The sequence below is a fragment of the Gorilla gorilla genome, chromosome 13 (assembly GCF_029281585.2).
Source record: "Gorilla gorilla gorilla isolate KB3781 chromosome 13, NHGRI_mGorGor1-v2.1_pri, whole genome shotgun sequence".
Classification (NCBI taxonomy): Eukaryota; Metazoa; Chordata; class Mammalia; order Primates; family Hominidae; genus Gorilla; species Gorilla gorilla.
In genome coordinates this window covers 37,394,095-37,420,250 of record NC_073237.2, presented here as the reverse complement: position 1 = coordinate 37,420,250, position 26,156 = coordinate 37,394,095, and the positions used below count along the sequence as shown (strand labels likewise).

At 38.0% G+C, this 26,156-nt stretch overlaps 1 protein-coding gene across 4 annotated transcripts in view; it reads left to right on the top strand.

Moving 5' to 3' along the window:
- Positions 1-26,156, top strand: part of IFT74 (intraflagellar transport 74) — a 114,255-nt gene that overhangs the window by 60,705 nt on the left and 27,394 nt on the right. For all 4 annotated transcript variants that reach the window (XM_063696313.1, XM_019034014.4, XM_019034013.4 and 1 more), the window contains 4 exons: positions 2,580-2,642; positions 7,549-7,692; positions 9,285-9,325; positions 19,698-19,777. In XM_063696313.1, coding sequence (XP_063552383.1) covers positions 2,580-2,642; positions 7,549-7,692; positions 9,285-9,325; positions 19,698-19,777 — 328 coding nt within the window. The remainder of the gene's footprint in view (positions 1-2,579; positions 2,643-7,548; positions 7,693-9,284; positions 9,326-19,697; positions 19,778-26,156) is intronic.

The window sequence follows — 26,156 nt, the reverse complement described above, 5'->3', positions numbered from 1 at the left end:
AAACTTCATTTTCATATGCTGTTTGATGACCTAGCTTTTACTCTTATTATTTTTGGTTCACTTCTATTTATTCATTTTGCATTTCATAAAGACACATGAAAATACTTGCATTTATAAAAATGCTTGTCTATAAATATTTGCATTTATAAAAATACTTTTCTATAAATGTTTGCGCTGATAAAAATACTTGTCTGTAAATTAAAAAGTCTGTAAATACTTGCAGTTACAGACTTTTAATGCAAACATTAAAAGGCCTCATAGGTGGAGGTTGCAGTAGTGAGCTGAGATTGCACCACTGCACTCCAGCCTGGGCAACAGAGCGAGACTCTGTCTCAAAAAAAAAAAAGGCCTCATAGACCAGATCTATATATATATTTACTTTCCTTTTCCTTCCTGCTTAATAAACAGCTAACCTTTTTACCTGTTAGCATTATGATTTGAATGGTTATTGTCCTGTAATTATATTGCCTAAATACCCATTTTTAAAAATTAATTTTTTTATTGATACACATTTGTACATATTTATGGGGTACATGTGATATTTCCACGCACGTATGCAATGTATAATGATCAAATCAGGATAGTTAGGATATTCATCACCTCAAACATTTGGCATTTTTTTGGTGCTGGAAACATTTTTTTTTTTTTAATTAAAAAAATTTTTTTTTTTTGAGATGGAGTCTCGCTCTGTCGCCCAGGCTGGAGTGCAGTGCCCATCTCGGCTCACTGCAAGCTCCGCCTCCCGGGTTCATGCCATTCTCCTGCCTCAGCCTCCCAAATAGTTGGGACTACAGGCGCCCACCACCATGCCCGGCTGATTTTTTGTATTTTTTTAGTAGGGATGGGGTTTCACCGTGTTAGTCAGGATGGTCTTGATCGCCTGACCTCGTGATCCGCCTGCCTCGGCCTCCCAAAGTGCTGGGATTACAGGCATGAGCCACCGCGCCCGGCCTTATGCTGGAAACATTTTGAATCTCCTTTTCTGGCTGTTTTGAAACATACAATTAATTACTGATAACTATAGCCACCCTACTGTTATATCAAACATGAGAATTTATTCCTTCTCTCCCCCTCACCACCCCATGCCCCCAACTGGGCACCACCTTCTCAGCCTCTGGTAACCATCATTCTACTATCCCCTTTTTTTTGTTTTTTTGTTTTTTTGTTTTTTTGTTTTTTTTTTTTTGAGACGGAGTTTCGCTCTGTCGCCCGGGCTGGAGTGCAGTGGCGCGATCTCGGCTCACTGGAAGCTCCGCCTCCCGGGTTCATGCCATGCTCCTGCCTCAGCCTCCTGAGTAGCTGGGACCACAGGTGCCCGCCACCACGCCTGGCCAATTTTTTTATGTGTTTTTAGTAGAGACAGGGTTTCACCGTGTTAGCCAGGTGATCCGCCCCCCTCGGCTTCCCAAAGTGCTGGTATTACAGGCGTGAGCCACTGCGCCCGGCTGAGATCCACTTTTTTAGGCTCCTACAGATGAGTGAGAACATGCAATATTAAATAAGCAATTTAAGTCCCTGTTGAGGGGATATTGAGAATCCGCTGAATACTCAGTCATGGTGGTTCCCTTTCATGCCCAGATGGCCCTTAACTAAAGATTAAGCAAAGAATTAGGCCCCATAAATGCCAATAATGATTATAGTTTTAGTTTCTTAGACATTCCTTTGCTGACAACTTAGTAACCTTTTTATTTTAGAGAAGATTTCTAAGATACTGTGAAGCATTGAAGAAAAAGTATGGCCTGGCCAAGATGGTGAAACCCCGTCTCTACTAAAAACACAAAAATTAGCCAGGCATGGTAGCAGGCCCCTGTAATCCCAGCTACTCGGGAGGCTGAGGCAGGTACTTGGTTGATGCCGGGAGGCAGAGGTTGCAGTGAGCCGAGATCATGCCACTGCACTCCAGCCTGGGCAACAGAGCGAGACTCTGTCTCAAAAAGAAAAAAGAGAGTATGATAGAAATGCCAAAATAGTACCAAAATATAGTTAATCTTGTATGGGATAATGAATGAGTAAACAGTTTAAGGATCTTATCCTAGGAGTGAACCATATTTATATTTACATATTCATGTATGTATGTGTGCATGTGAACCATATTTATATTTACATATACATGTATGTATGTGTGCATGTGTTATATGTGTGTGTGTACAGTGTAGAGAAATTAGGCAAAAGATGTGAAAACACGGTTACAAATCAAAAATTTAAATAATAACCTTAAACAATGACATAATTTGAAAGCTTCTGATATTTGATGTCTCAGAACATAGTGATGATTCGGTGTGAAAAGGTCTAAGGTCTAGCTACTTTTGAGAAACTCATGAAGTTTTTTTTTTTTTTTGAAGGCACACAGCAAGTTTTTAAGAATAATGAAAGAAGTTGGGAAAAATAGAAATAATGAAGTGTTAATAAATTCTAGTCAAAATGTAAGATGCCAGTGAAGATATTTAGAAAATTTACTTAGTCACTTTGAAATGTTGAGAAACAGAGAAATAAATTTTTTTCCCAGCTCCCTCCCCCCACTACAACAAATTATTCTTAATGTAATTTGGATTTATGTTTGCTTTTTTTTTTCCACTTAGGAATTAGATACGCTTCAACAACAATTGGATTCACAGAACATGAAAAAAGAGAGCCTAGAAGCAGTAAGTATAAAATCAAATAAGGGTTCTCATACTACTCAGCTAAAAAAGTTAATTCAGCCAAGTATATTAATATAACTAATTCAACTACATATTGATCTGGCAGTTTACTAACAGGAGTTTAATACTTTTTCTTCCTATTCTGGACCCACAAAGATCCTAGTATGGTAAGAAATTAGATTCAGTTATTGAGTACCTACTATGTATAAAACAAATCATTCTGCCCTATCTAGGACATGCAAAATCCAATAGCAATTAAAAAAATTATTTTTTTAGAGACAGAGTCTTTCTTTGTCACTCAGGCTAGAGTGCAGTGACATGATCGTAGCTCACTGTAAATTCAAGCTCCTGGGCTCAAGCGATCCTCCCTCCTCAGGTTCCCAAGTAGCTAGGACTTCAGGCAGGAACCACCACACCTGGCTAATTTTTTTTTTACTTTTTGTAAAGACAGGGTCTCGTTATGGCTGATGTACAGCTCCTGGCCTCAAGCAATGCTCCTGCCTTGGCTTCCCAATGTGCTGGGATTACAGGCATGAGGCATTGTGCTCAGCCTCTAATGGCAATTTAAAGACACATACACAAGAGATTATAAAAACAAAGAAAGAGGGAGAGACATGAATTCATCTCTTTAAGGATGTAAAAACTTACATTTTTTAATTCGTTTATTTAAAACGTTTTATTTCACAAAACAAAATGTGCATATGGTTTAAAAATAGTTGAACAAGATGAAAGTAAAAATGTCTGTTTTTTTTTTTTTTTTTGAGACAGAGTCTCGCTCTGTTGCCCTGGCTGGAGTGCAGTGGTGCGATCTCGGCTCACTGCAAGCTCCGCCTCCCGGGTTCATGCCATTCTCCTGCCTCAGCCTCCAGAGTAGCTGGGACTACAGGCACCCGCCACCACACCCGGCTAATTTTTTTGTATTTTTAGTAGAGGCGGGATTTCACTGTATTAGCCAGGATGGTCTCGATCTCCTGACCTTGTGATCCGCCCACCTCAGCCTCCCAAAGTGCTGGGATTACAGGCGTGAGCCACTGCGCCCAGCCAAAATGTCTGTTTTGTGTCCTTCTTTCCAGATAGAACTACTGGAAAGACATTTATCAAGTGCTTACTGTATGCTTTTTTGAGCTGTAAACACATATCAGCATCATCTTCATGTAATCCCCACAAGAGTCCTAAATCCCATCTTAGTTTTACAGTTGTGGAAAACCTCAAGTGGGGTTCCTACTTGCTATGCTAGCTGCAGCTTTCTTTTTTCACCCTAACATTGTATCTACAGTGTCTATTTATATCAGTTCTTAGAGAACCTCCTCATTATTTTAAATTGCTACGTTGTATTATGTTGTATAATTATAACACAGCCTTGTAAATGAACAGGTTGTTTATAGTTTTCTGGGATTATAAACAATACTCCTGTGAAAGCATACATTTTATGCAAAGTTATATCATCAGATTGAATTATCACAATGGATCAAAATGTTGTCAGATTGCCAAATTGCCTTCAAAAAGGTCGTTCCACCTTTTACTTCTAGATGTAATGTACGTGAATGCTTATTTCCCCTGCATTCACTGACAGTAAATATTATCTGACTTTTCCAGTTTTAGCTAGTTTGATAGGTAAAAATTACTACCTTATTTGAATTTTCATTTATTTATGCATAAAGTTGAGTATCTATTTATATCATTTTTGGCCAATGAATTTCTTTTTGTTTGAACTCCTTTTTCATATTTTTGGCGTTTCAGTATACTGTCTGTATCTCAAATCTTGCCTCCCTTTCCTGATTTCCTGTGGATTCAGGTAGATATCATGATGACAGTATTAGGAACTGTTGTAGACTGACAGATTGCTGACACCCTAGCTTGCAAAAGAAATGAGTATTTTGTAATTAATTCTTTTGAGAATTTGCTATTGAAAAAGTTATTTAATTAAAAATAGTAAGGTAGTTGGCCGGGCATGGTGGCTCACGCCTGTAATCCCAGCACTTTGGGAGGCCAAGGCAGGCAGATCACAAGGTCAGGAGATCGAGACCATCCTTGCTAACACGGTGAAAACCTGTCTTTACTAAAAATACAAAAAATTAGTCGGGCATGGTGGCAAGCACCTGTAGTCCCAGCTGCTCGGGAGGCTGAGGCAGGAGAATGGCATGAACCCGGGAGGCAGAGCTTGCAGTGAGCCAAGATCACGCCACTGCACTCCAGCCTGGACGATGGAGCAAGATTCTGTCTAAAAAAAGTAAAAAAAAGCAGGTAGTTTTCTGTGTCTGGTTGTCCATCTATAAATACACTTAATTTTTATTTCCTTGGATCTCTGGTGATGGAAATACGCTTAAAGAAGGACCACATTTAGTATTAATACAACCAGCTTGCAGAATTCCTCACGGTTCTTTTTTGGAGTGGGTTTGAGAGAGTCAAGTCTTACTTCACTTGGTGAATTTAGTTTCCATAGGAAAAATCATAAGCTATAACCTTAGATTTACTTTTTGTACTGATGCCATTCTTCTCTGATGTCAGTACATTTATGCCTAAAATAACAAGAATTTTAAAAATACACAATATGTGCAAATTAAGATAACATAAGTCACTAATTCTATTTAACTTTTGCCAGATTTCTTTCTTTTAAAAAAAAAATTTTTTTTTGAGACAGAGTCTTGCTCTGTTGCCCAGGCTAGAGTGCAGTGGCATAGTCTTGGCTCACTGCAACCTCTGCCTTCTGAGTTCAAGCAATTCTCCTGCCTCAGCCTCCCGAGTAGTGGGATTACAAGCATGCATCACCATGCCCGGCTAATTTTTGTATTTTTAGTAGAGACAGGGTTTCACCGTGTTGGCCAGGCTGGTCTTGAACTCCTGACCTTGTGATCCGCCCGCCTTGGCCTCCCAAAGTGCTGAGATTACAGGCGTGAGCTATCACACCCAGCCCAGATTTCTTTTATTTATTTGTTTAGGACTTGTTCTTCAAGAAAATATCTGTCAGATAGTGGTCAATCAACTAGTATTTATTGAATACTTTATGTTCACTGCTGTACAACGTATTAGGTCATGCTTTTTCAGTACACAAGAGTGGAAAAAATCAGGTGAAGGATTAACATGAGCTTAAGTCTTCCAGAACAGTTTTATCAAGATGAAATTCAAACAAATCTATAGGATTGTTAGGCAAAAAGGAGACGATACTATGAAAAAGGATAGCATAAAATATCTGCATTTCTTCTATGTCTTTTTAGCATGGCTTTTTTAAATCTTATCTGATGCCTAATCTGTTACCTGAACTGTATATATAATCCATTGCTTATGGACTTTGAAAAATTATCTCGTCTACTTGTTCCTTTTTTGGAGGTTCCTTCTTTCATACTTTTAGAAGAGAAGAGGTTGGCCAGGCACGGTGGCTCACACCTGTAATCCCAGCACTTTGGGAGGCTGAGATGGGCAGATCACAAGGTCAGGAGTTTTGAGACCAGCATGGCCAACATGGTGAAACCCCATCTCTACTAAAAATACAAAAATTAGCTGGGCGTGGTGGCGGGTGCCTATAATCCCTGGTACTTGGGAGGCTGAGGCAGGAGAATTGCTTGAACCTGGGAGGCGGAGTTTGCAGTGAGCCAAGATGGCACCACTGCACTCCAGCCTGGGTGAAAGAGCGAAATTCCATCTCAAGAAAAAAAATGAGGTCTTCCCTCCTAAGAATTTTATTTTGTTCATGCTGTAGGTCTGGTTTCAAATGTCACTGTTAACTCTTATGTCTTTGTTAACTTTGAAAAGTTATTTACATGTCAGATCCTTAGTTTTCTCATCTGTAAAATAGAGATGCTAGTACTATCTTGTAGAGTATCACTTTGGATAGTAGAGATAGCATATAAATAACATGTAGTATAGTGCCTGGCACAGAACAGATGCTCAGTAAACAAGAGTCTCAAATGTCATTTTAATCATCACCAACACCATTCCTACCTTTTTTGTTGTTGTTGTTATCTAATAACATTTTTGTCACATCCTTAGTTTTTTCTTTGTGAAAGGTGGGATAGTGGTGAGTACACAGTAACTGTTATTTCATGTGTTAATTTCCTAGTGCTGCTGTAATAGAATATCACAAACTGGATGGCTTAAAAGAAACACAAATTTTCTCACAATTCCAGAGCCTGGAAGTCTGAAATCAAGGTGTCAGCAGAGCCATGCTTCCTCTGAGACTCTAGAAAGAATCTTGCTCTGCTTCTTCCTAGCTTCTAGTGGTATCCATTAGCTCTTGATATTGCTTGACTTGCAGCTGCATCACTCCAGTCTTTGCCTGAGTCATAACATGGTATTCTCCCTGTGTGTCTCTGTTGTGTCTGTACTCTTCTTATAAAGGGCACCATCATATTGGATTAGGGCCCACCCCTGATGACCATATCTTAACTTGACTAAATATGCAAAGAGCCTATTTCCAAATAAAGGTCAAATTGACAGGTTTATGATGTTAAAACTCCAGTTTACCTTTTTGAGCAGACACAATTCAACCCACAAAATTGTGGGAAAATATATGTTATGACCTATTTAGGGAAAAATATCTTCTCTCCAAAGATCACTTCTGTGGACTTTGAATCAGACATTGTGTTTAAAGTTGTACATATGTTTTGACATTGTCTTTATCCTCCCATTGGTAGAGTTGTCCTATACTTATTCAGGTCTTATATGTAGAAAATAAAATAAACTGAGACTATCAACTTCTTGTGAATCTTAGACTGAAAATAGCAGGATTTATTTTTATTCTTCCAATTTAGGAATGTGCTTTGTAGCATTATTGAGTACTAATGATATTTGTTGTCTGTATTTAAAGATGCTGGTAGTTTAAATTTACCCCCATTCTTATAAACTGAAACCTATTTTAGAATAATTGTTGATAAAATACTAATTAAAACTTTCCCTTCTTATTTTCCTTTAGGAAATAGCTCACTCCCAGGTGAAACAGGAGGCGGTATTGCTGCATGAAAAACTTTATGAGTTGGAGTCCCATCGAGATCAAATGATTGCAGAAGACAAAAGCATAGGATCTCCAATGGAAGAGAGAGAGAAATTACTTAAGCAGGTGGGCAAAACAAACATACTTATTTTAAGATGTCTGGTTTTGGTACATGTATTGATTTGTTTTATTTAAGGAATATTAATGCAAGTAGTAAAGCTAGTAAGTGTATTGTCTAAAAATAGTTTATGTGAAGAAATGACTTTTTAATCTAGATTTTCTTACTCTTTTATTATTATTATTATTATTATTTTTGATGTAGGATCTTGCTCTGTAACCCAGGCTGGAGCACAGTGGTGCAATCATAGCTCACTGTAGCCCTGAGCTGCTGGGCTCAAGTGATCCTCCACCTCAGCCTCCCGAGTGGCTGGGACTGCAGGCATGTGCCAACACACCAATTTTTTATTTTTATTTTTTGTAGAGATAGGATTTTACTGCGTTGCCTGGGCTGGTCTCCACCTCCTGGCCTCAAGCAGTCCTCCCATTTCAGCCTCTCCAAGTGTTGGGACTGTAGGCACCCAGCCTAGATTTTCTTAATCAAGTATTTCATAGTAACTTAGGTGAAGCTAACTTTTCCTTATTAGGAATACTTGACACTCTTCTTTATTGGTCATTAAATATTTAGATAATCTTTTTGAAGATATGTTTCATTATTGTTTTGGGCCTTGTATTTAGAAAATGGAGTATCCCAAGGCTAATGACTTTTTGTGGTTGTTATTATCAGTGCCTCCATGAAGAGAATGGAATTAAAATGTCCTGTGAAATTATCGTATGTCCTAAAGTCATGACACATGTAACATGTATTTAGTAGCTTTCTTACTACCCCAAGGGTGGATTTAGTTTAGCTCCAAATTATAATTAGCATGTTGTTTATCCTGACACATCCTAACTATAAGGGCCTTAGGAGAACTTCATATGTATATGGGCACAGCTCCAGTCAGGGACTCCTTTGCCCTTAGACTTAGATCAAGCGCAGTGCATTTAGAAGAAATGTAGGTATCAATTCAGGGACTATTTAATTATTAGAATCATTCCAGAAAGGTATTAAATCTAGAACCTGTGTAGTTCCTTGGAGAGAAATCATTGAAGGATGGGGAGGAGTGATCTTGAGGTACGCCTACCACATAAAATATAGAATGGCTGCTTAAATTTGAATTTCAGATAAGCAATAAATAATCTTTCAGATATATATGTATATGGAAAAATTATTCATTGCTTGTCAATGATATGGATATTCCAAATATTACATGGTACGTATATCCTCTCAAAGGTATTCACTATTTATCTGAAATTCAAATTTAACTGGGCTTGCTCAATCTAGCAACCCTACCTTGTGGGAAACTGAGGGGAATCTCAGAAATCCTAGATGTTTATATCAACTTATCCAGGCCTGAAGATGAGCTAACCTCATGGTGCCTGGAGGGTAGCTGTGAGTATATCAGTTACTACCCTTACTTTGAGGAAAAAGGATGGAATCTGTGAATGGTTCCTTGGTGCTGTTCCCTTTAACTTCAAAGGTTGAAATCTAAAAAATAGATTTCAAGAAAGAGACTAGATTTGACACTTTAGTACAATGTACTCTAGAAGGAAATTATCTGTAAGATAGCCTTACAATGAGTTATTTTTTTAAATACTACTTTCTTTTTATGCCTTTGTAGATTAAAGACGATAATCAGGAAATAGCCAGTATGGAAAGACAGTAAGTATCTTTATACTAGGACATTTTACATCCATTTCTCACTTTAAAAATTACATTCTAAAGGTACAGGAGTGGCTTTCATTCTTTCAATTTTACTTATAGCTTTAAATATTTCTTTGAGTGTTTAAGAGCCATTGCATAGTATAATTGTTTTTTATAAGTATCATTAAGATATACTTTATACCGTATAATAGACATATTTAATGTAAACAATTTAAAACTTTTTAGTATATTCACAGAAGTGTGCAGCCATCACCTAAATCACCTTTATTTTTCAATTTTTATTTATTTTTATCTTTTTGAGACCAGTTCTCATTCTGCTGCCCAGACTGGAGTGCAAGTGGCATGATATAGCTCACTGTAACCTCAAACTCCTGGGCTCAAACCTCCCAAGTAGCCAGGACTACAGGCACACACCACTGTATCTGGCTAATTTATTTTTATTTTTAGTAGAGTCGAGATCTTGCTATGTGGCCCAGGCTAGTCTCCAGCTCCTGGCCTCAAGTGATCCTCCCATCTCAGCTTCCCAAAGAGCTGGGATTACAGCTGTGAGCCAGTATGCCATGCCCCCAGTCAATTTTAGAACTATTCAGTCAGCCCAATAAAACCCTGCACCGTTTAACCATCACCTCCCTTATCCCTCTCCCAGCTCTAGCCATGCCTATTCTGGACATTTCATATATATGGAATCATTCAATATGTGCTTCTGTGTGTCAGGATGCTTTCACTTAGCACAGTGAGCCTTGCTTTCTCGAAGATCAGCTGACTATTGTTATTTGGCTTTATTTCTGGGTTCTCTGTTCTGTTCCAAGGCTCATAGGTGAGCCTTGAAAACTAAGACAAATGGAATATTATTTGGAAATAAAAATTAATAAAATACTAAGCATGTATTAGTTTTTATTAATACTAATACATGCTTAGTATTTTATTAATTTTTAATTCCAAATAGTATTCCATTGTATGGATATACCATATTTTATTTACTTATCAATTAATGGATGTATGGGCTGTTACCATTTTTTTACTGTCATGAGTCATGCTCCTATGAACATCCATGTACAAGTTTTTGTGTGGGCATATGTTTTCACTTCTCTTGTATATATACCTAGGAGTGGAATTGCTGACTCATGACTATGTTTAACTTTTTGAAGAACTACCAGACTGTTTTCCAAAACAGCTTTACCATTTTACATTTCATTTATTTGTATTTGAATACATTTATTTGAAATTTGTAAAACAATCATTTTACTACCAGTCACCAGAAAGCATACCAATTGTTTTAATTTAATTTTTTTTTTTTTTTCTGATACAGAGTCCCGGTTTGTCGCCCAGGCTGGAATGCAGTGGTGCAATCTTGGCTCACTGCAACCTCCACATCCTGGGTTCAAGGGATTCTCATGCCTCAGCCTCCCGAGTAGCTGGGACTACAGGCACACGGCACCATACCCGGCTAAGATTGTTTTAATTTTAATCAACTAAGTTGTAAATTAATAAGTAGTCAACAATGACGAAATTGCCTTTTAATGTCTCTCATATTCTATTGTAATGTTTTTGTCGCTGATTACAACTTATGAAATTAAATTTTGGAATCACAGTCTCTAGTATGAGCTGAATTGCAGCCCGTGTCAAGTCTTTTGCAATACTGGCTAAGGTACTAAGAAACTAATTTTTTTTTCTGTTATTTGTAACTGTAAGCAAATTTCTATATTATTATGGCTAAGAGAAGATTTTTTTCTTTTAGGAACATTTAAAGCAGCTTTATTTTATCTTTTTTATTTCTTTTTTTTTTTTTCTTTTTTTTTTGAGACAGATTCTCCCTCTGTCGCCCAGGCTGGGGTGCAGCGGCCCAATCTCGGCTCACTGCAAGCTCTGCCTCCCAGGTTCATGCCATTCTCCTGCCTCAGCCTCCCTAGTAGCTGGGACTACAGGCGCCTGCCACCGCGCCCAGCTAATTTTTTGTATTTTTAGTAGAGACGGGGTTTCACCGTGTTAGCCAGGATGGTCTCGATCTCCTGACCTCGTGATCTGCCCGCCTCGGCCTCCAAAAGTGCTGGGATTACAGGCGTGACCCACCGTGCCTGGCCTGTCTTTTTTATTTCAGTAGTTTTTGGGGAACAGGTGGTATTTGGTTACATGGATAATTTCTTGAGTGGTGATTTCTGAGATTTTGATGCATCCATCACCCAAGCAGTGTCCACTCTACCCACTGTGTAGTGTTTTATGCCTCACCCACCTCTCACTCTTCCCACCAAGTCCCCGAAGTCCGTTGTATCATTCTTATGCCTTTGCTTAAGCAAAGCTTAAGCTTAGCTCCTCATAGCTTAGCTCCCACTTATAAATGAGAACATACAATGTTTGGTTTTCCATTCCTGAGTTTCTTCACTTAGAATAACTGTCTCCAACTCCATCTAGGTTGCTGTGAATGCCATTATTTTGTTCCTTTTTATGGCTGAGTAGAATAAACATATATATATATGTATGTATATGTATAAATATATACGTATGTATATGTATAAATATATATGCACACACACATATACATACCACATTTTCTTTATTCACTTGTTGATTGTTGGCTTTTTGGCTGTTTCCATATTTTTCCAGTTGCAAATTGTGCTGCTGTCAACATGCGTGTGCAAGTGTCTTTTCATATAATGACTTCTATTTCCTCTGGATAGATACCTCGTAGTGGGATCGCTAGATCAAATGGTAGACCTACTTTTAGTTCTTTAAGGAATCTCCATACTGTTTTCCATAGTGGTTGTACTACTTTATATTTCCACAAGCAGTGTAAAATTGTTCCCTTTTCACCACATCCACACCAACATCTATTTTTTAAAATTTTTTAATTATGCCCATTCTTGCAGGAGTAAGGTGGTATTGCATTGTGGTTTTGATTTGCATTTCCCTGGTAATTAATGATGTTGAACATCTTTTCATATGATTGTTGACCATTTGTGTATCTTCTTTTGAGAGTCGTTTATTCATGTCCTTAGCCCACTTTTCACTTTTTTATGGGATTTTTTTTTCTTGCTGATTTGTTTGAACTTGTTGTAGATTCTAGATATTAGCCCTTTGTCAGACGCACAGTTTAGGAAAGTTTTCTCCAACTCTGTGGGTTGTCTATTAACTCTGCTTATTCTTTTGTGGTGCAGAAGTTTTTTAGTTTAATTAAGTCCCATTTATTTATCTTTGTTTTTGTAGCATTTGCTTTTAGGTTCTTTCAGTTCATGAAGTCTTTGCTTATGCCGATGTCTAGAAGAGTTTTTCTGATGTTATCTTCTAGAATTTTTATGGGTTTAGGTCTTAGATTTAAGTCTCTGATTCACCTTGAATTGATTTTTGTATAAGATGAGAGATGAGGATCCAGTTTCATTCTCCTACTTGTGGCTTGCCAATTATCCCAGCACCATTTGTTGAATAGGGTGTCCTTTCCCCACCTTATGTTTTTGTTTGCTTTTTCGAAGATCAGCTGACTGCCAGTATTTGGTTTTATTTCTGGGTTCTCTATTCTGTGCCATTGGTCCATGTACATGTTTTTATGCCAATACAATACTGTTTTGGTGACCTCATAGTCCTTATAGTGTAGTTTGAAGTTGGTTAATGTGATGTCTCCATCTTTGTTCTTTTTGCTTAGTCTTGCTTTGGCTATGCAGGCTCGCTTTGGGTTCCATATGAATTTTGGATTTTTTTTTCTAGTTCTGTGAAGAATGATGATGGTGAAATGGGAATTGCATTGAACTTGTAGATTGCTTTTGGCAGTATGGTCATTTTCACAATATTGATTCTAGCCATCCATGAGAATGGAATATGTTTCCATTTGTTTTTGTCATCTGATTTCTTTCAGCAGTGTTTTGTAGTTTTCCTTGTAGAGGTCTTTCACCTTTTGGGATAGGCATATTCCCAAGTATTGTATTGTATTGTATTTTGTTTTATTTTATTTTATTTTATTTTCACAGCTGTTGTGAAAGGAGTTGAGTTCTTGATTTCTTTTCTTTTTTTTTTTGAGACAGCGTCTCGCTCTGTCGCCCAGGCTGGTGTGTAGTGGCGCAATCTTGGCTCACTGCAACCTCCGCCTCCCGGGTTCAAGCAATTCTCCTGCCTCAGCCTCCCGAGTAGCTGGGACTAAAGGCGTGTGCCACCACGCCCAGCTACTTTTTTGTATTTTTAGTAGAGACGGGGTTTCACTATGTTAGCCAGGATGGTCTCGACCTGACCTTGTGATCTGCCTACCTCGGCCTCCCAAAGTGCTGGGATTACAGGCATGAGCCACTGCGCCAGACTGAGTTCTTGATTTCTTTTCAGCTTGGTTGCTGTTGGTATATAGCGGTGCTACTGATTTGTGTACATTGATTTTGTGTCCTGAAACTACTGAATTTATTTATAAGATCTAGGAGTTTTCTGGATGAGTCCTCAGGGTTTCCTAGTTATATGATCATATGATCAGCAGACAGCGACAGTTTGACTTCCTCTTTACTGATGTAGGTGCCCTTTATTCATTTCTTTTTTCTGACTGCTCTAGCTAGGACTTCTAGTGCTGTGTTGAATAGAAGTGGTGAGAGTGGGCATCCTTGTCTTGTTCCAGTTCTTAGGGGGAATGCTTTCAACTTTTCCCTGTTCAGTATAATGTTGGCTGTGGGTTTGTCATAGATAGCTTTTATTACCTTAAGATATATATCTTCTATGCTGATTTTGCTGAGGGTTTTAATCATAAAAGGATGCTGGATTTTGTCAAATGCTTTTTCTGCATCTATTGAGATGATCATATGAGTTTTATTTTTAATTCTGTTTATGTGGTGTATCACATTTATTGACTTGTGTATGTTCACTCATCCCTGCATCTCTGCTATAAAACCCACTTGATCATGGAGGATCTTTTTGATATGCTGCTGGATTTGGTTGGCTAATTTTTTTTTTGAGGATTTTTGCCTCTAAGTTCATCAGGGATATTGGTCCATAGTTTTCTTTTTTTTTGTTATGTTCATTCCTGGTTTTGGTATTAGGGTGATACTGGCTTCATAGAATGATTTAAGGAAGATTTCCTCTTTCTCTATGTTTTGGAATAGTTTCAGTAAGATCAGCAGCAGAGGCTGCCATCTCCCCCATGGAACATAACTTCTTTGGCCTGAAACCACCCCCTCCATCACCCACATTGGCCACAGCCAGCCCCATCCAAGAGGAGTCTGAGCTGAGACACGCCTAACCCTGCCCCCACCTGATGGTCTTTCTCTACCCACCTCGTAGCCAAAAACAAAAGACATAAACTTGTGGCAGGCCTATGGCCCCACCAATCACCTGAGAAACCCAAATATTTATTCAGATGACCTTAGGGCAAGCTTGTATCCCCCCATACTACTGCAGCTGATGCCCTCTTGAAAGTGCCACCTCCTAGCTGGAGGCCAACCAACACAAACCATTACAGCAATTCATAACAGAACAATCCTGCTCCAAGGGAAGGAGAAAACAACAGCTAATTCCACTGCCTGTAACATCCACACTAACCAGAGGCCCTGACTCTGTTCACATGACAGCTTCACTGCCAGCGTAACCAGCATTCAAGAAAACCAGTGCACGAAACAAAACTACAACCAAGAACTCTCACAGAATCCACTTTACTCTTCAGCTACCTCCACCAGAGCAGGTGCTGGTATCCACAGCTGAGACCCTAAAGACAGATCACTTCGCAGGACTCTTCGCAGACCCTCCCAAGTACAAGCCCGGAGCCCGGTAGCTCTGATGGGTGGCTAGACCCAGAACAGCAATAACAGTCACTGCAGTCTGGCTCTCAGGAAGCCCCATCTCTAGGGAAAGGGAGAGAGCACCACATCAAGGGATCACCTCATGGGACAAACGAATCTGAACAGCAGTTCTTGAGTCTCAGATCTTTCTTCTGTCATAGTCTACCCAAATGAGAAGGAACCAGTAAAACAATTCTGGTAATATGAGAAGACAAGGTTCTGTAACATCCTCAGAAGATCACACTAGTACCAGCAATGGATCCAAACCAAGAAGAAATCTCTGAATTGACAGAAAAAGAATTCAGAAGATCAGTTATTAAGTTACCGAAGGAGCCAGCAGAGAAAGGTGAAAACCAACTTAAAGAAATTTAAAATACAGGATATGGATGAAAAAAATCTCCAGAGAAATATGTAGCATAAATAAAAAAACAGTCACAACTTCTGGAAATGAAAGACACACTTTGAGAAATGCAAAATACATTGGAAAGTTTCAACGACAGAATCAAACAAGCAGAAGAAAGAACTTCAGAGCTCTAAGACAAGGCTTTCAGAATAACCCAATCCAACAAAGACCAAAAAAGAATTAAAAAAAAAAAAAAAGGCACAAAAGCTCCAAAAAGTTTGAGATTCTGTTAAATGGCCAAACCTAAGAATAATGGGTGTTCCTGAGGAAGAAGACAAATCTGTAAGTTTGGAAAATGTATTTGAGGAAATAATCAAGGAAAACTTCCCTGGCCTTGCTAGAGATGTAGACGTCCAAATATAAGAATGTCATGGCTGAGCACGGTGGCTCACACCTGTAATCCCAGCACTTTGGGAGGCCGAGGTGGGCGGAACATGAGGTCAGGAGTTCAAGACCAGCCTGGCCAATAAGGTAAAACCCTGTCTCTACTAAAAATACAAAACTCCGCTGGGCATGGCGGCACGCACCTGTAGTCCCAGCAACTTGGGAGGCTAAGGCAGAAAAATCACTTGAACCTGGGAGGTGGAGGTTGCAGTGAGCTAAGATCATGCCACTGCATTCCATCCTGGGTGACAGAGCAAGACTCCACCTCAAAAAAAAAAAAAAAAAAAGAAAGAATGTCAAAGATTACACCTGGGAAATGCATCACAAAAAGATCATCACTTAGGCATAGTCGTAAGATTATCTAAAGTCAAGACAGAGGAAAGAATCTTAAGAGCTATGAGGCAAAAGCATCAGGTAACCTATAAAGGAAAACCTATCAGATCAATAGCAGATTTCTTTGCAGAAACCCTACAAGCTAGAAGGGATTGGAGTCCTACCTTTAGACTCCTTAAAATAATTATCAGCCAAGAATTTTGTATCCATTGAAACTAAGCTTCGTAAATGAAGCAAAGATAAAGTCATTTTCAGAGAAATGCTGAGAGAATTCACCACTACCAAGGCAGCACTACAAGAGCAGTTAAAGGGAGTTCTAAATCTTGAAACAAAACCTCAAAATACACCAAAGTAGAAACTCCTTAAATCATAAATCTCACAGGGCCTATAAAACAACACAATGGAAATGAAAAACTAAGGTATTCAGGCAATAACTAGCACAATGAATAGAACAATACCACATATCTCAATACTAACATTGAATATGAACAGCCCAAATGCCCCACTTAAATATACAGAATAACGGAATGGATAAGAATTCACCAACCAAGTACCTCCCATCTTCAAGTGACTCACCTAATGCATAAGGTCTCACGTAAACTTAAGGTAAAAGGGTGGAAAAAGATATCCCATGCAAATGGTCCCAAAAGCAAGTAGGAGTAGCTATTCTTATATTAGACAAAACAGACTTTAACAACAATTGAAAAAGACAGAGAAGGACATTATGTAATGATAAAAGGACTAATCAAACAGGAAAATATCACAGTACTAAATCTACATGCACCTAACACTAGAGCTCCCAAATGTAAAAAACAATTATCACTAGACCTAACAAATGAGATAGACAGCAATACAATTAATAGTGGGGGACTTCAATACTCCATTGACAGCACTAGATGGGTCATCAAGACAGAAAGTCAACAAAGAAACAATGGATTTAAACTATACCCTAGAACAAATGGACTCAACAGATATTTATAGAACATTCTACCCAACAACTGCAGAATATACATTCTGTTCATCAGCACTTGGGACGTCCTGCAAGACAGACCATACGATAGGCCACAAAACAAGTCTCAATAAATTTAAGAAAATCAAAATTATATCAAGTATTCTCAGACCACAGTGGAATAAAATTGGAAATCAACTCCAAAAGGAACCGTAAAAACCATGCAGATACATGGAAATTAAATAATTTGCTCCTGAATGATCTTTAGGTCAACAATGAAATCAAGATGGAAATTTAAAAATTCTTTGAACTGAACAATAATAATGACACAACCTATTAAAACCTCTGGGATACAGCAAAAGCAGTGCTAAGAGGAACATTCAGAGCATTAAGTGCCTACATCAAAAAGTCTGAAAGAACACAAATAGACAATCTAACGTCACACCTCAAGGAACTAGAGCAACAAGCACAAACCAAACCCAAACCCACCAAAAGAAAAGAAATAACAAACATCAGAGCAGAACTAAATTAAATTGAAACAAAAAAAGAAAGATAAATGAAGCAAAAAGCTGGTTCTTTGAAAAGATAAACAAAATTGATAGACCAATAGCAAGATTAATCAAGAAAAGAAGAGAAAAGATCCAAATAAGCTCAATTAGAAACAAAATGGGAGATACTACAACCAATACCACAGAAACACAAAAGACCAAGCTTACAGTGAGCACCTTTACATGCACAAACTAGAAAACTTAGAGGAGACGGATAGATTCCTGGAAATATACAATCCTAGATTAAAGTAGGAAGAAATAGAAACTCTGTACAGACCATTAACTAGCAGTGAGATTGAAATGGTTAAAAAAAAAAAAATTGCCAACAAAAAGTCCTGGACCAGATGGAGCCACAGCTGAATTCTATCAGACTTTCAAAGAATTGGTACTGTTTTACATTTCTATGTAATATAATAAGAGCAGCATATGAGCAGCATGTGAGGGTTCCAGTTTTTCACATCCTCACTTGTTATTATCTCTTTTTCTATTATAGCCATCTCTAATGGGTATGAAGCGGTGTCTCACTATGGTTTTGATTTGTATTTGTTTGATGGCTAATGATGTTGAGGTTCCTTTCATATGCTTATTGGCCATATTCTTTGGGGGAAATGTTTACTTAGTTCATTTGCTAATTTTTTAAACTAGATTGTTTTTGATTACTGAGTTGTAACATTTCCTTATATATGCTAGATAGAGGTCTCATCAGATACATGATTTGTAAAATTTTTCCCTTGTTCTATGAATTCTATGAATTATCTTCTCATTTTCTTGATGTCCTTGGAAGCATAAAAGTTTCCAATTTTGATTTTGTCCAGTTTTTCTATTTTTCTTTTGTTGCTCTTGCTTTTAGTGTCATATTTAAGAAACCAATGCCTAATCCAAGGTCATAAAGACTAGGTCTATGTTTTCTTCTAAGAGTTTGTTAATTTAGTTCTTACATTGAGATCTTTGATCCATTTCAAGTTAATTCTGTGTATGATGTGAGGTAGGAGTCCCTTAGCTTCTGCATATGCACTTTTCCCAGCACCATTTGTTGAAAATACTCTTCTTTCCCCCATTTAATTAACTTAGCACACTTATCAAAAATTGGTTGGCTATAGATATATGGTCATATTTCTGGACTCACAATTTTAGTCCATTGATATATATGTCTATCCCTATGCCTATACCACATTGTTTTGTTATGATAGCTTTATAGTAAGTATAACTTCTTTATGTTAAAATATTAACCCATAGAATCCTCTGCCGCTGGTAGGTTTTCCCTTATTTTCTCATTTTTGAGACTAATTTTCCAACTTAATTTGGCTTATAGAAACCTACAAAAAGTATTGTTAAATATTTTTCATTTTCTTAATACTGCAAATCAAACTCAAAGGAAAGTTGGGAGGGGGTGTGCTGTTTAACTCAGGCAACCTAGTGTTCTCAGAATATACTTGGGCTCTAAATATGAATCAGTAAAAACGATCTAGGCTGGGCGCAGTGGCTTGTGCCTGTAATCCCAGCAGTTTGGGAGGCTGAGGCAGGTGGATCTCAAGGTCAAGAGATCAAGACCATCATAGCCAACATGGTGAAACCCCATCTCTACTAAAAATACAAAAATTAGCTGGGCATGGAGGCGCGTGCCTCTAGTCCCAGCTATTCGGGAGGCTGAGGCAGGAGAATCGCTTTATCCCGGGAGGCAGAGATTGCAGTGAGCCGAGATCGCACCACTGCACTTCAGCCTGGTAGCAGAGCGAGACCCTGTCTCAAAGAAAAAAAAAAAAGATCCAGACAAGATTCTTCCTCTCTAAATTTATAGTATTGTCCTCATAATAGGATATGCTATTTTTCGATATTTATGCAACTTGTAAAAGATATCCTAATGTCATCGTCAGTTATAGTATTGTCCTTAGAATAAGACATATTATTTTTAGATATTGTTTATGCAACTTGGAAAAGATATCTAACCTCCCCATCAATTGTTTTTGATTGAATGTCTACATTTCCTTCATAAATTCGTTAAAAATATTTTCAACAGGTTAACAGATACAAAAGAAAAGATAAATCAGTTTATTGAAGAAATTAGACAACTTGACATGGATTTAGAGGAACACCAAGGTAATGCTTCTGGTATTTTTATAATGTAGATTAACAGATGTTTAGCAGTATTAATATAGTGTTAACTGGTGTCTCAGAGACTGTTTAACTACCTGGGATTTATTATTTAATTCTCTATGATATTACTAACTTTACTAAAATATATACTATATGAGTAATATTAAAGCAATGATTTAAACTGACCACTTACGAGTTAAAATGATTGCATAAAATTTATTTAGCTTTGCCAAGCAGTTTTTTTTTTTACAAAAACAGAAGTAAAATGTTTAAAGTTGTTATAGATTCCTAAGTTATACTTCCTCCTAAGTTATACTTCCTTCCTAGTAATAGTCAATAGTTTACTATAAACAATATAGTCGGCTGGGTGTGGTGGATCACACCTGTAATCCCAGCATTTTGGGAAGCTGAGGCGGGCAGATCATCTGAGGTCGGGAGTTCGAGACCAGCCTGACCAACATGGAGAAACCACATCTCTACTAAAAATACAAAAATTAGCCGGGCGTGGTGGCACAGGCCTGTAATCCCAGCTACTCAGAAAGGCTGAGACAGAAGAATCACTTGAACTCGGAGGCAGAGGTTGCGGTGAGTCAAGATCGCACCACTGCACTCCATCCTGGGCAACAAGAGTGAAACTCGGTCTCAATAAATAAATAAATTAAATAATAATAATATAGTCAACTACTAATGGCAGTAACTGGTAGCGTTAGAGGGGATGAAAATCAAATCACAAATACCACACAAATAATCCAGACAGAATTAATTCCCCACCCAGGTCTAGTAATGAAGTAGCGAAGACTGATTAACCTTATCCTCCCCAACTTTCCCCAGGAGTGGAATTTGAAGAACTAATGCAGGCACCAGAACACCTGAGGGAGCTTGGGGTTTGACTATGTAGAAATACTGTGGTGGGGGTTTGGGTGTGGGGGCTATATTGTTATTTATGGTTAAAGGAGGTTGAGCATCAGTTTCCTAACAAGCTTCTCCCTAATAAGAAAGATAAAAGTAGATTCTCCATAGCATTTTAATCATAGTTTAACTGCAAACCAGTTACTATGCTCTTGGATTATCAAGAATTGATTGTATATTCTTATGAGTTAGGTATGGTATAAACAGTGTGCACATGTACATGTATTCTTGTTATGGCTAAGGAAACATTCACAGGGGTGCAGTGGCTCAATCACAGCTCACTGCAACCTCAGACTCTTGGGTTCAAGTGATCCTCCTGTCTCAGCCTCCTGAGTAGCTGGGAATATATAACGTCTGCCACTACATCCAGCTAAGTTTTAAATTTTTAGTAGTGGCACATGCCTGTAATCTCAGCTACTTGGGAGGCTGAGGCAGGAGAATCGCTCGAACCCAGGAGGCGGAGGTTGCAGTGAGCCAAGATCACACCACTGCACTCCAGCCTGGGTGACAGAGCAAGACTCCGTCTCAAAAAAAAAAAAAAAAAAAAGGGTACACTGTTCTATATTTTAGCAGAGAAGGAATTTGTGTATGTGTGTGCTAACTAGAAACAATGAGAAATAGCTCTAATGAAAATTATATGGTCAGAATTTGGCTACAAGCTCTACATCATTAGTAAAGCGGAGTATTATTGGCAGATGTCATGCTACTTTCCAAAAAGCCTGAACCCATCCTGATTTCTCCTTTCTTAGTTGAAATGCCAACAATTGCATATTTGCTTAATTATTGCTTTTTAAAATATTGGCTCTATATAAGCAAGGGAAAGGGAAAAGTATAAGTAATAGAAAAAGTATTGTTCTTCCGAGTAAAGCAGAACACACCAAGTGGACAATAGCAGCTTATATTTTCACTCAACATGGGATACTATTTTTAATAAGGATGTTTTTATCCTCAAAGCTTACTTCTAACATATAGCCAAGTGACCTTTTTTTTTAAAAATAGAGATGAATCTTGCTGTGTTGGCCAGGCTAGAGTGCAGTGACTATTTACAGGCATGATCATAGCTCACTGTGGCCTTGAACTCCTGGGTTCAAGCAGCCCTACTGCCTCAGCCTTCCAAGTAGCCGGGACTACAGGTCCATGTTACTGTGCCCAGCTTGTTTTTGTTAAGGAATCTGTTAAGAAATTCTTTTAGGCCGGGTGCGGTGGCTCACGCCTGTAATCCCAGCACTTTGGGACGCCAAGGTGGGCGAATCACCAGGTCAGGAGATCGAGACCACGGTGAAACCCCGTCTCTACTAAAAATACAAAAAATTAGCTGGGCCTGGTGGTGGGCGCCTGTAGTCCCAGCTACTCAGGAGGCTGAGGCAGGAGAATGGTGTGAACCCGGGAGGCGGAGCTTCCAGTGAGCGAAGATCGCGCCTCTATTCTCCAGCCTGGGTGACAGAGCGAGACTCCGTCTTAAAAAAAAAAAAGAAATTCTTTTATTCTTACTACAAATTAATACTTGAGAGTTTATATCTTATATTGAAGTCTTTCAGAGTAAATAGTTTCTTCGACCACTTAGCTGAAATCAGGCCCTTAGCTTTACTCATTTTTTTTTTTTTTTTTTTTTTAATGAGATAGGGTCTTTCTGTCACCCAGGCTGGAGTACAGTGGTGTGACATCATAGCTCACTGCAGCCTCAAACTCCTGGGCTCAAGTGATCCTCTTGCCTTAGCTAAATAAAATAAAATAAAATAAAATAAAATAAAATAAAATAAAATAAAATAAATAAAATAAAGTAAAATAAACTCCTGAGTGGCTAGGACTACAGGTGCACACCACCATGCCCAGCTAATTGCTGAAAACTTTTTTTTGTAGAGACAGGGTTTTCCTCTGTTGCCTAGGCTGATCTCAACGTGCTTGGCTCTAGCAGTCCTTCTGCCTTGGCCTCCTAAAGTGTCGGGATTACAGGTGTGAGCCACCGTGCCTGGTGTTTTACTCTTTACTACTGTATTCCCTTACATTGAATAAATTCTATAAAGAACAGCATTACTATTATAAGACATGTCAAAGCCTTACACAAATCACAAAAAAAGTGATCAGTTTTCTATGCAAAAATACTGAGCCTTTTGAAATCAGGGTAGTTCTCAGCTTTACCCAATGCTGGCTTAGATTTCAACTTTCTCAAGTCTGCTAGGTCAGTTACCAGTTCTCCATCTCCTTTCAGCTTCCAAAATTTTATTGCTGTTGTCTCCTATTTCTATATGCTGGGGGTTTCTACCTTTAAAAATTCTTTTTGCTATAGTTTTAGTGGGGTTTGCGGGAGGATCAAAATTAGATGTGCATGTTCAACCTGCCATTCATACCAAGAAATGACAATTATAAGCCTTAATTACCTAGAATTTCTGAAACTTTAAGCACTTTGAAGGTACATCATTTCACTTATTTTTAAAAAGATTTTTTGTGTGTGTTTTGCCTTAAATGACCATCCTCATGCTTTCATTAACTGGGCAATTAGCCTCAGCTTATAGGAGGTCATCCTTTTCAGCTTAAAAAAAAAGTGTCCTGGCCGGGCACAGTGGCTCACGCCTGTAATCCCAGCACTTTGGGAGGCCGAGGCGGGCGGATCACGAGGTCAGGAGTTCGAGACCAGCCTGACCAACATGGTGAAACCCCATCTCTATTAAAAATACAAAAATTAGCTAGGCGTGGTGGTGTGTACCTGTAATCCCAGCTACTCAGGAGGCTGAAGCAGGAGAATCGCTTGAACTCGGGAGGCAGAGGTTACAGTGAGCCAAGATCGCGCCACTGCACTGCAGCCTTGGGCGACAGAGCAAGACTCCGTCTCAAGAAAAAAAAGAAAAAAAAAGTCTTTTAAACTACTTAAAATTATTTTAAAGATTCAGATTAACTAATTTTTTAAAATTGTAATTTTAAATATGAATCTGACATGTATTTAACATGAAAAATGCAAGCAGTAGAAAAGTATATAAAGTAAAATGTCATCTCCTTTCTCCTCATCCAAGTCTTCAGAGGTAATCATAGTTTACAGTTTAATGTTTAGGCTTTTAGACTTTTAATACATTGATAAACATATTTTTAAATGGACTAATAGTAATATACAATTCTTCTGAGCTTGAGTCTTTTCATTTAACTGTATAATATACATTCTTCCCTATGAGGATGTATACTTCATTCTGAGAAATGGTATAGCATAGTGGTCAATGTTAGGGCTCTAAAGTCAGACTTAAGAATGGTGCCTGGTCCAGGTGTGGTGGCTCATGCCTATAATCCTAGCACTTTGGGAGGCTGAGGGGGGTGGATTGCTTGAGCTCAGAAGTTCGAGACCAGCTTGGGCAACAGGGCGAAAACCTGTCTCTACAAAAAAAAAAACAAAAATTAGCCAGGCATGGTGATGTGTGTTTGGCTTGTAGTCCCAGCTATTTGCTAAGGTAGGATGATTACTTGAACCTGGGAGGTCGAGGCTGCAGTAAGCCGAAATCACTCCAACCAAAATCATGCCACTGCACTTCAGCCTGGATAACAAAGTGAGACCCTGTCTCAAAAAAAAAAAAAAAAAAAAGTGGTGCCTGGTACATATTAAGCGCTTCTGACAACCATTAGCTACCCTTATGATTGTTGTTACATAGGATTCATTGTATCCACATTGATATTTAGGCTGTTTCTAATTTTTTACTCCCAAGAACAGTGCTGCACTAGTACATTCATGTTTAGTAACTTGTCTGTTTATTTCTACAGAATAAATTTCTAGAAGTGAAATTTTGAATGGAATATTATTTATATTTACAACTGGTTTGCAAATTTCTTCCCAGAAAAGGTTGTATTATGTTATACAACCAAAAGCAGTATGTGAAGGTGGTTCCTCACCAATGCTAGCCATAAGTTTTTTAGTTTTTGTCAGTCAAGATAATGTACACATCACTGACAGTTCCGAAGTTTTGACTGTTAGGCCTGAATTTGTAGTACCACTGCGATCCACAAGATGGGGCTAATTTTCTGAGCATCTGTTAATATATACACAGTAGGATTGACAAATAGAGTTAACAAATGTTGTACGGTCGCTGTCATATGTCTCTCCAGAGGGATTATTGGGCATTATTACTCACCAAAAATGATTACTTTCCAGATTCAAGTATTTTCCCAAATGTGCAGTTGATTGTAAAACCAAATATATGATTATTAATATACCATAATACATATAAATAACTAGTTGCTACAATGTGGTAAATATGTCATAATAGAAATATATGCAAAGTGCTATAGGAATATTGAATTACTGTCTTAAGTTCTGAATGAGTTCATTGTAACTTTCTGTATAATTTATATGTGTCATTCAAAGTAGTAAAATAACAAAATATAATACTTTGGTTTGTCTATAGTATACTTTTTCATACCCAGAGTTCTAAAGCCTTGGTTAGGACCATTGTTTCTTTAATTATGGAGGGTAAAATAAACAGTGTTAAAGACAGAATACTTTTATTTATTATTTATTTGTTTATTTATTTATGTATTTTGAGACGGAGTTTTGCTCTTGTGGCCCAGGCTGGAGTAAAATGGTGCGATCTTGACTTACCGCAACCTCCACCTCTCAGGTTCAAACAATTCTCCTACCTCAGCCTCCCAAGTAGCTGGGATTACAGGCATGCGCCACCACACCTGGCTAATTTTTTGTATTTTTAGTAGAGACGGGGTTTCTCCATGTTGGTCAGGCTGGTCTCAAACTCCTGACCTCAGGTGATCTGCCTGCCTTGGCCTCCCAAAGTGTTGGGATTACAGGCGTGAGCCACCACGCCCAGCCAGAATCATTTTATTTTAAGCACATGTCCTGTTACTAGAATGCCTGGATTCAAATCCAGGCTGTGCTGTTTGATCTTGGACATGCTATTTATGCTATTTAATCTTACTTTATCTTAGTTTTTTTTCTTTAAAATGGAGGTAATTACAGTACCTACCTCTCAGGGTTATTGTGAGAATTAGATTAGATAATTAAATAAACTTAATTATTAATAGTCTAATGTTGGCTGGAAGCCTTACCAATAACATAAATGGTAAACATATATAAACACAAAACATTTTCATAATAGCAGTCAATTTAAAATATGCTCATAAATATTAATTAGTGACTTATTGTTAATGCTGTTACTTTATAAAAGCACAATTGAATAACTTTACTGCAGTTATTTTCCCAAAGCATACATTAGAAAGTATTTTCCAATCAGTATTTCCTTCAGGATGCACAAAATAACCTATTTAGTTTCAAAGTGGTTTATCTTCTGGTATCTGAGATTTCAAATGGCATCTATCCATTGCTATTCTGTGGTTTTCCAACATATATCTGCTGAAGAAGAATGAATTATTATTGTTCAATCTAGAAATTGTTTAAACTATACGTTGAATCTTTCATTAAAATGGTGGTATTACGTCTACACCAGGATCATCACCACCATCTGAAACTTGTTAGAAATGCAAA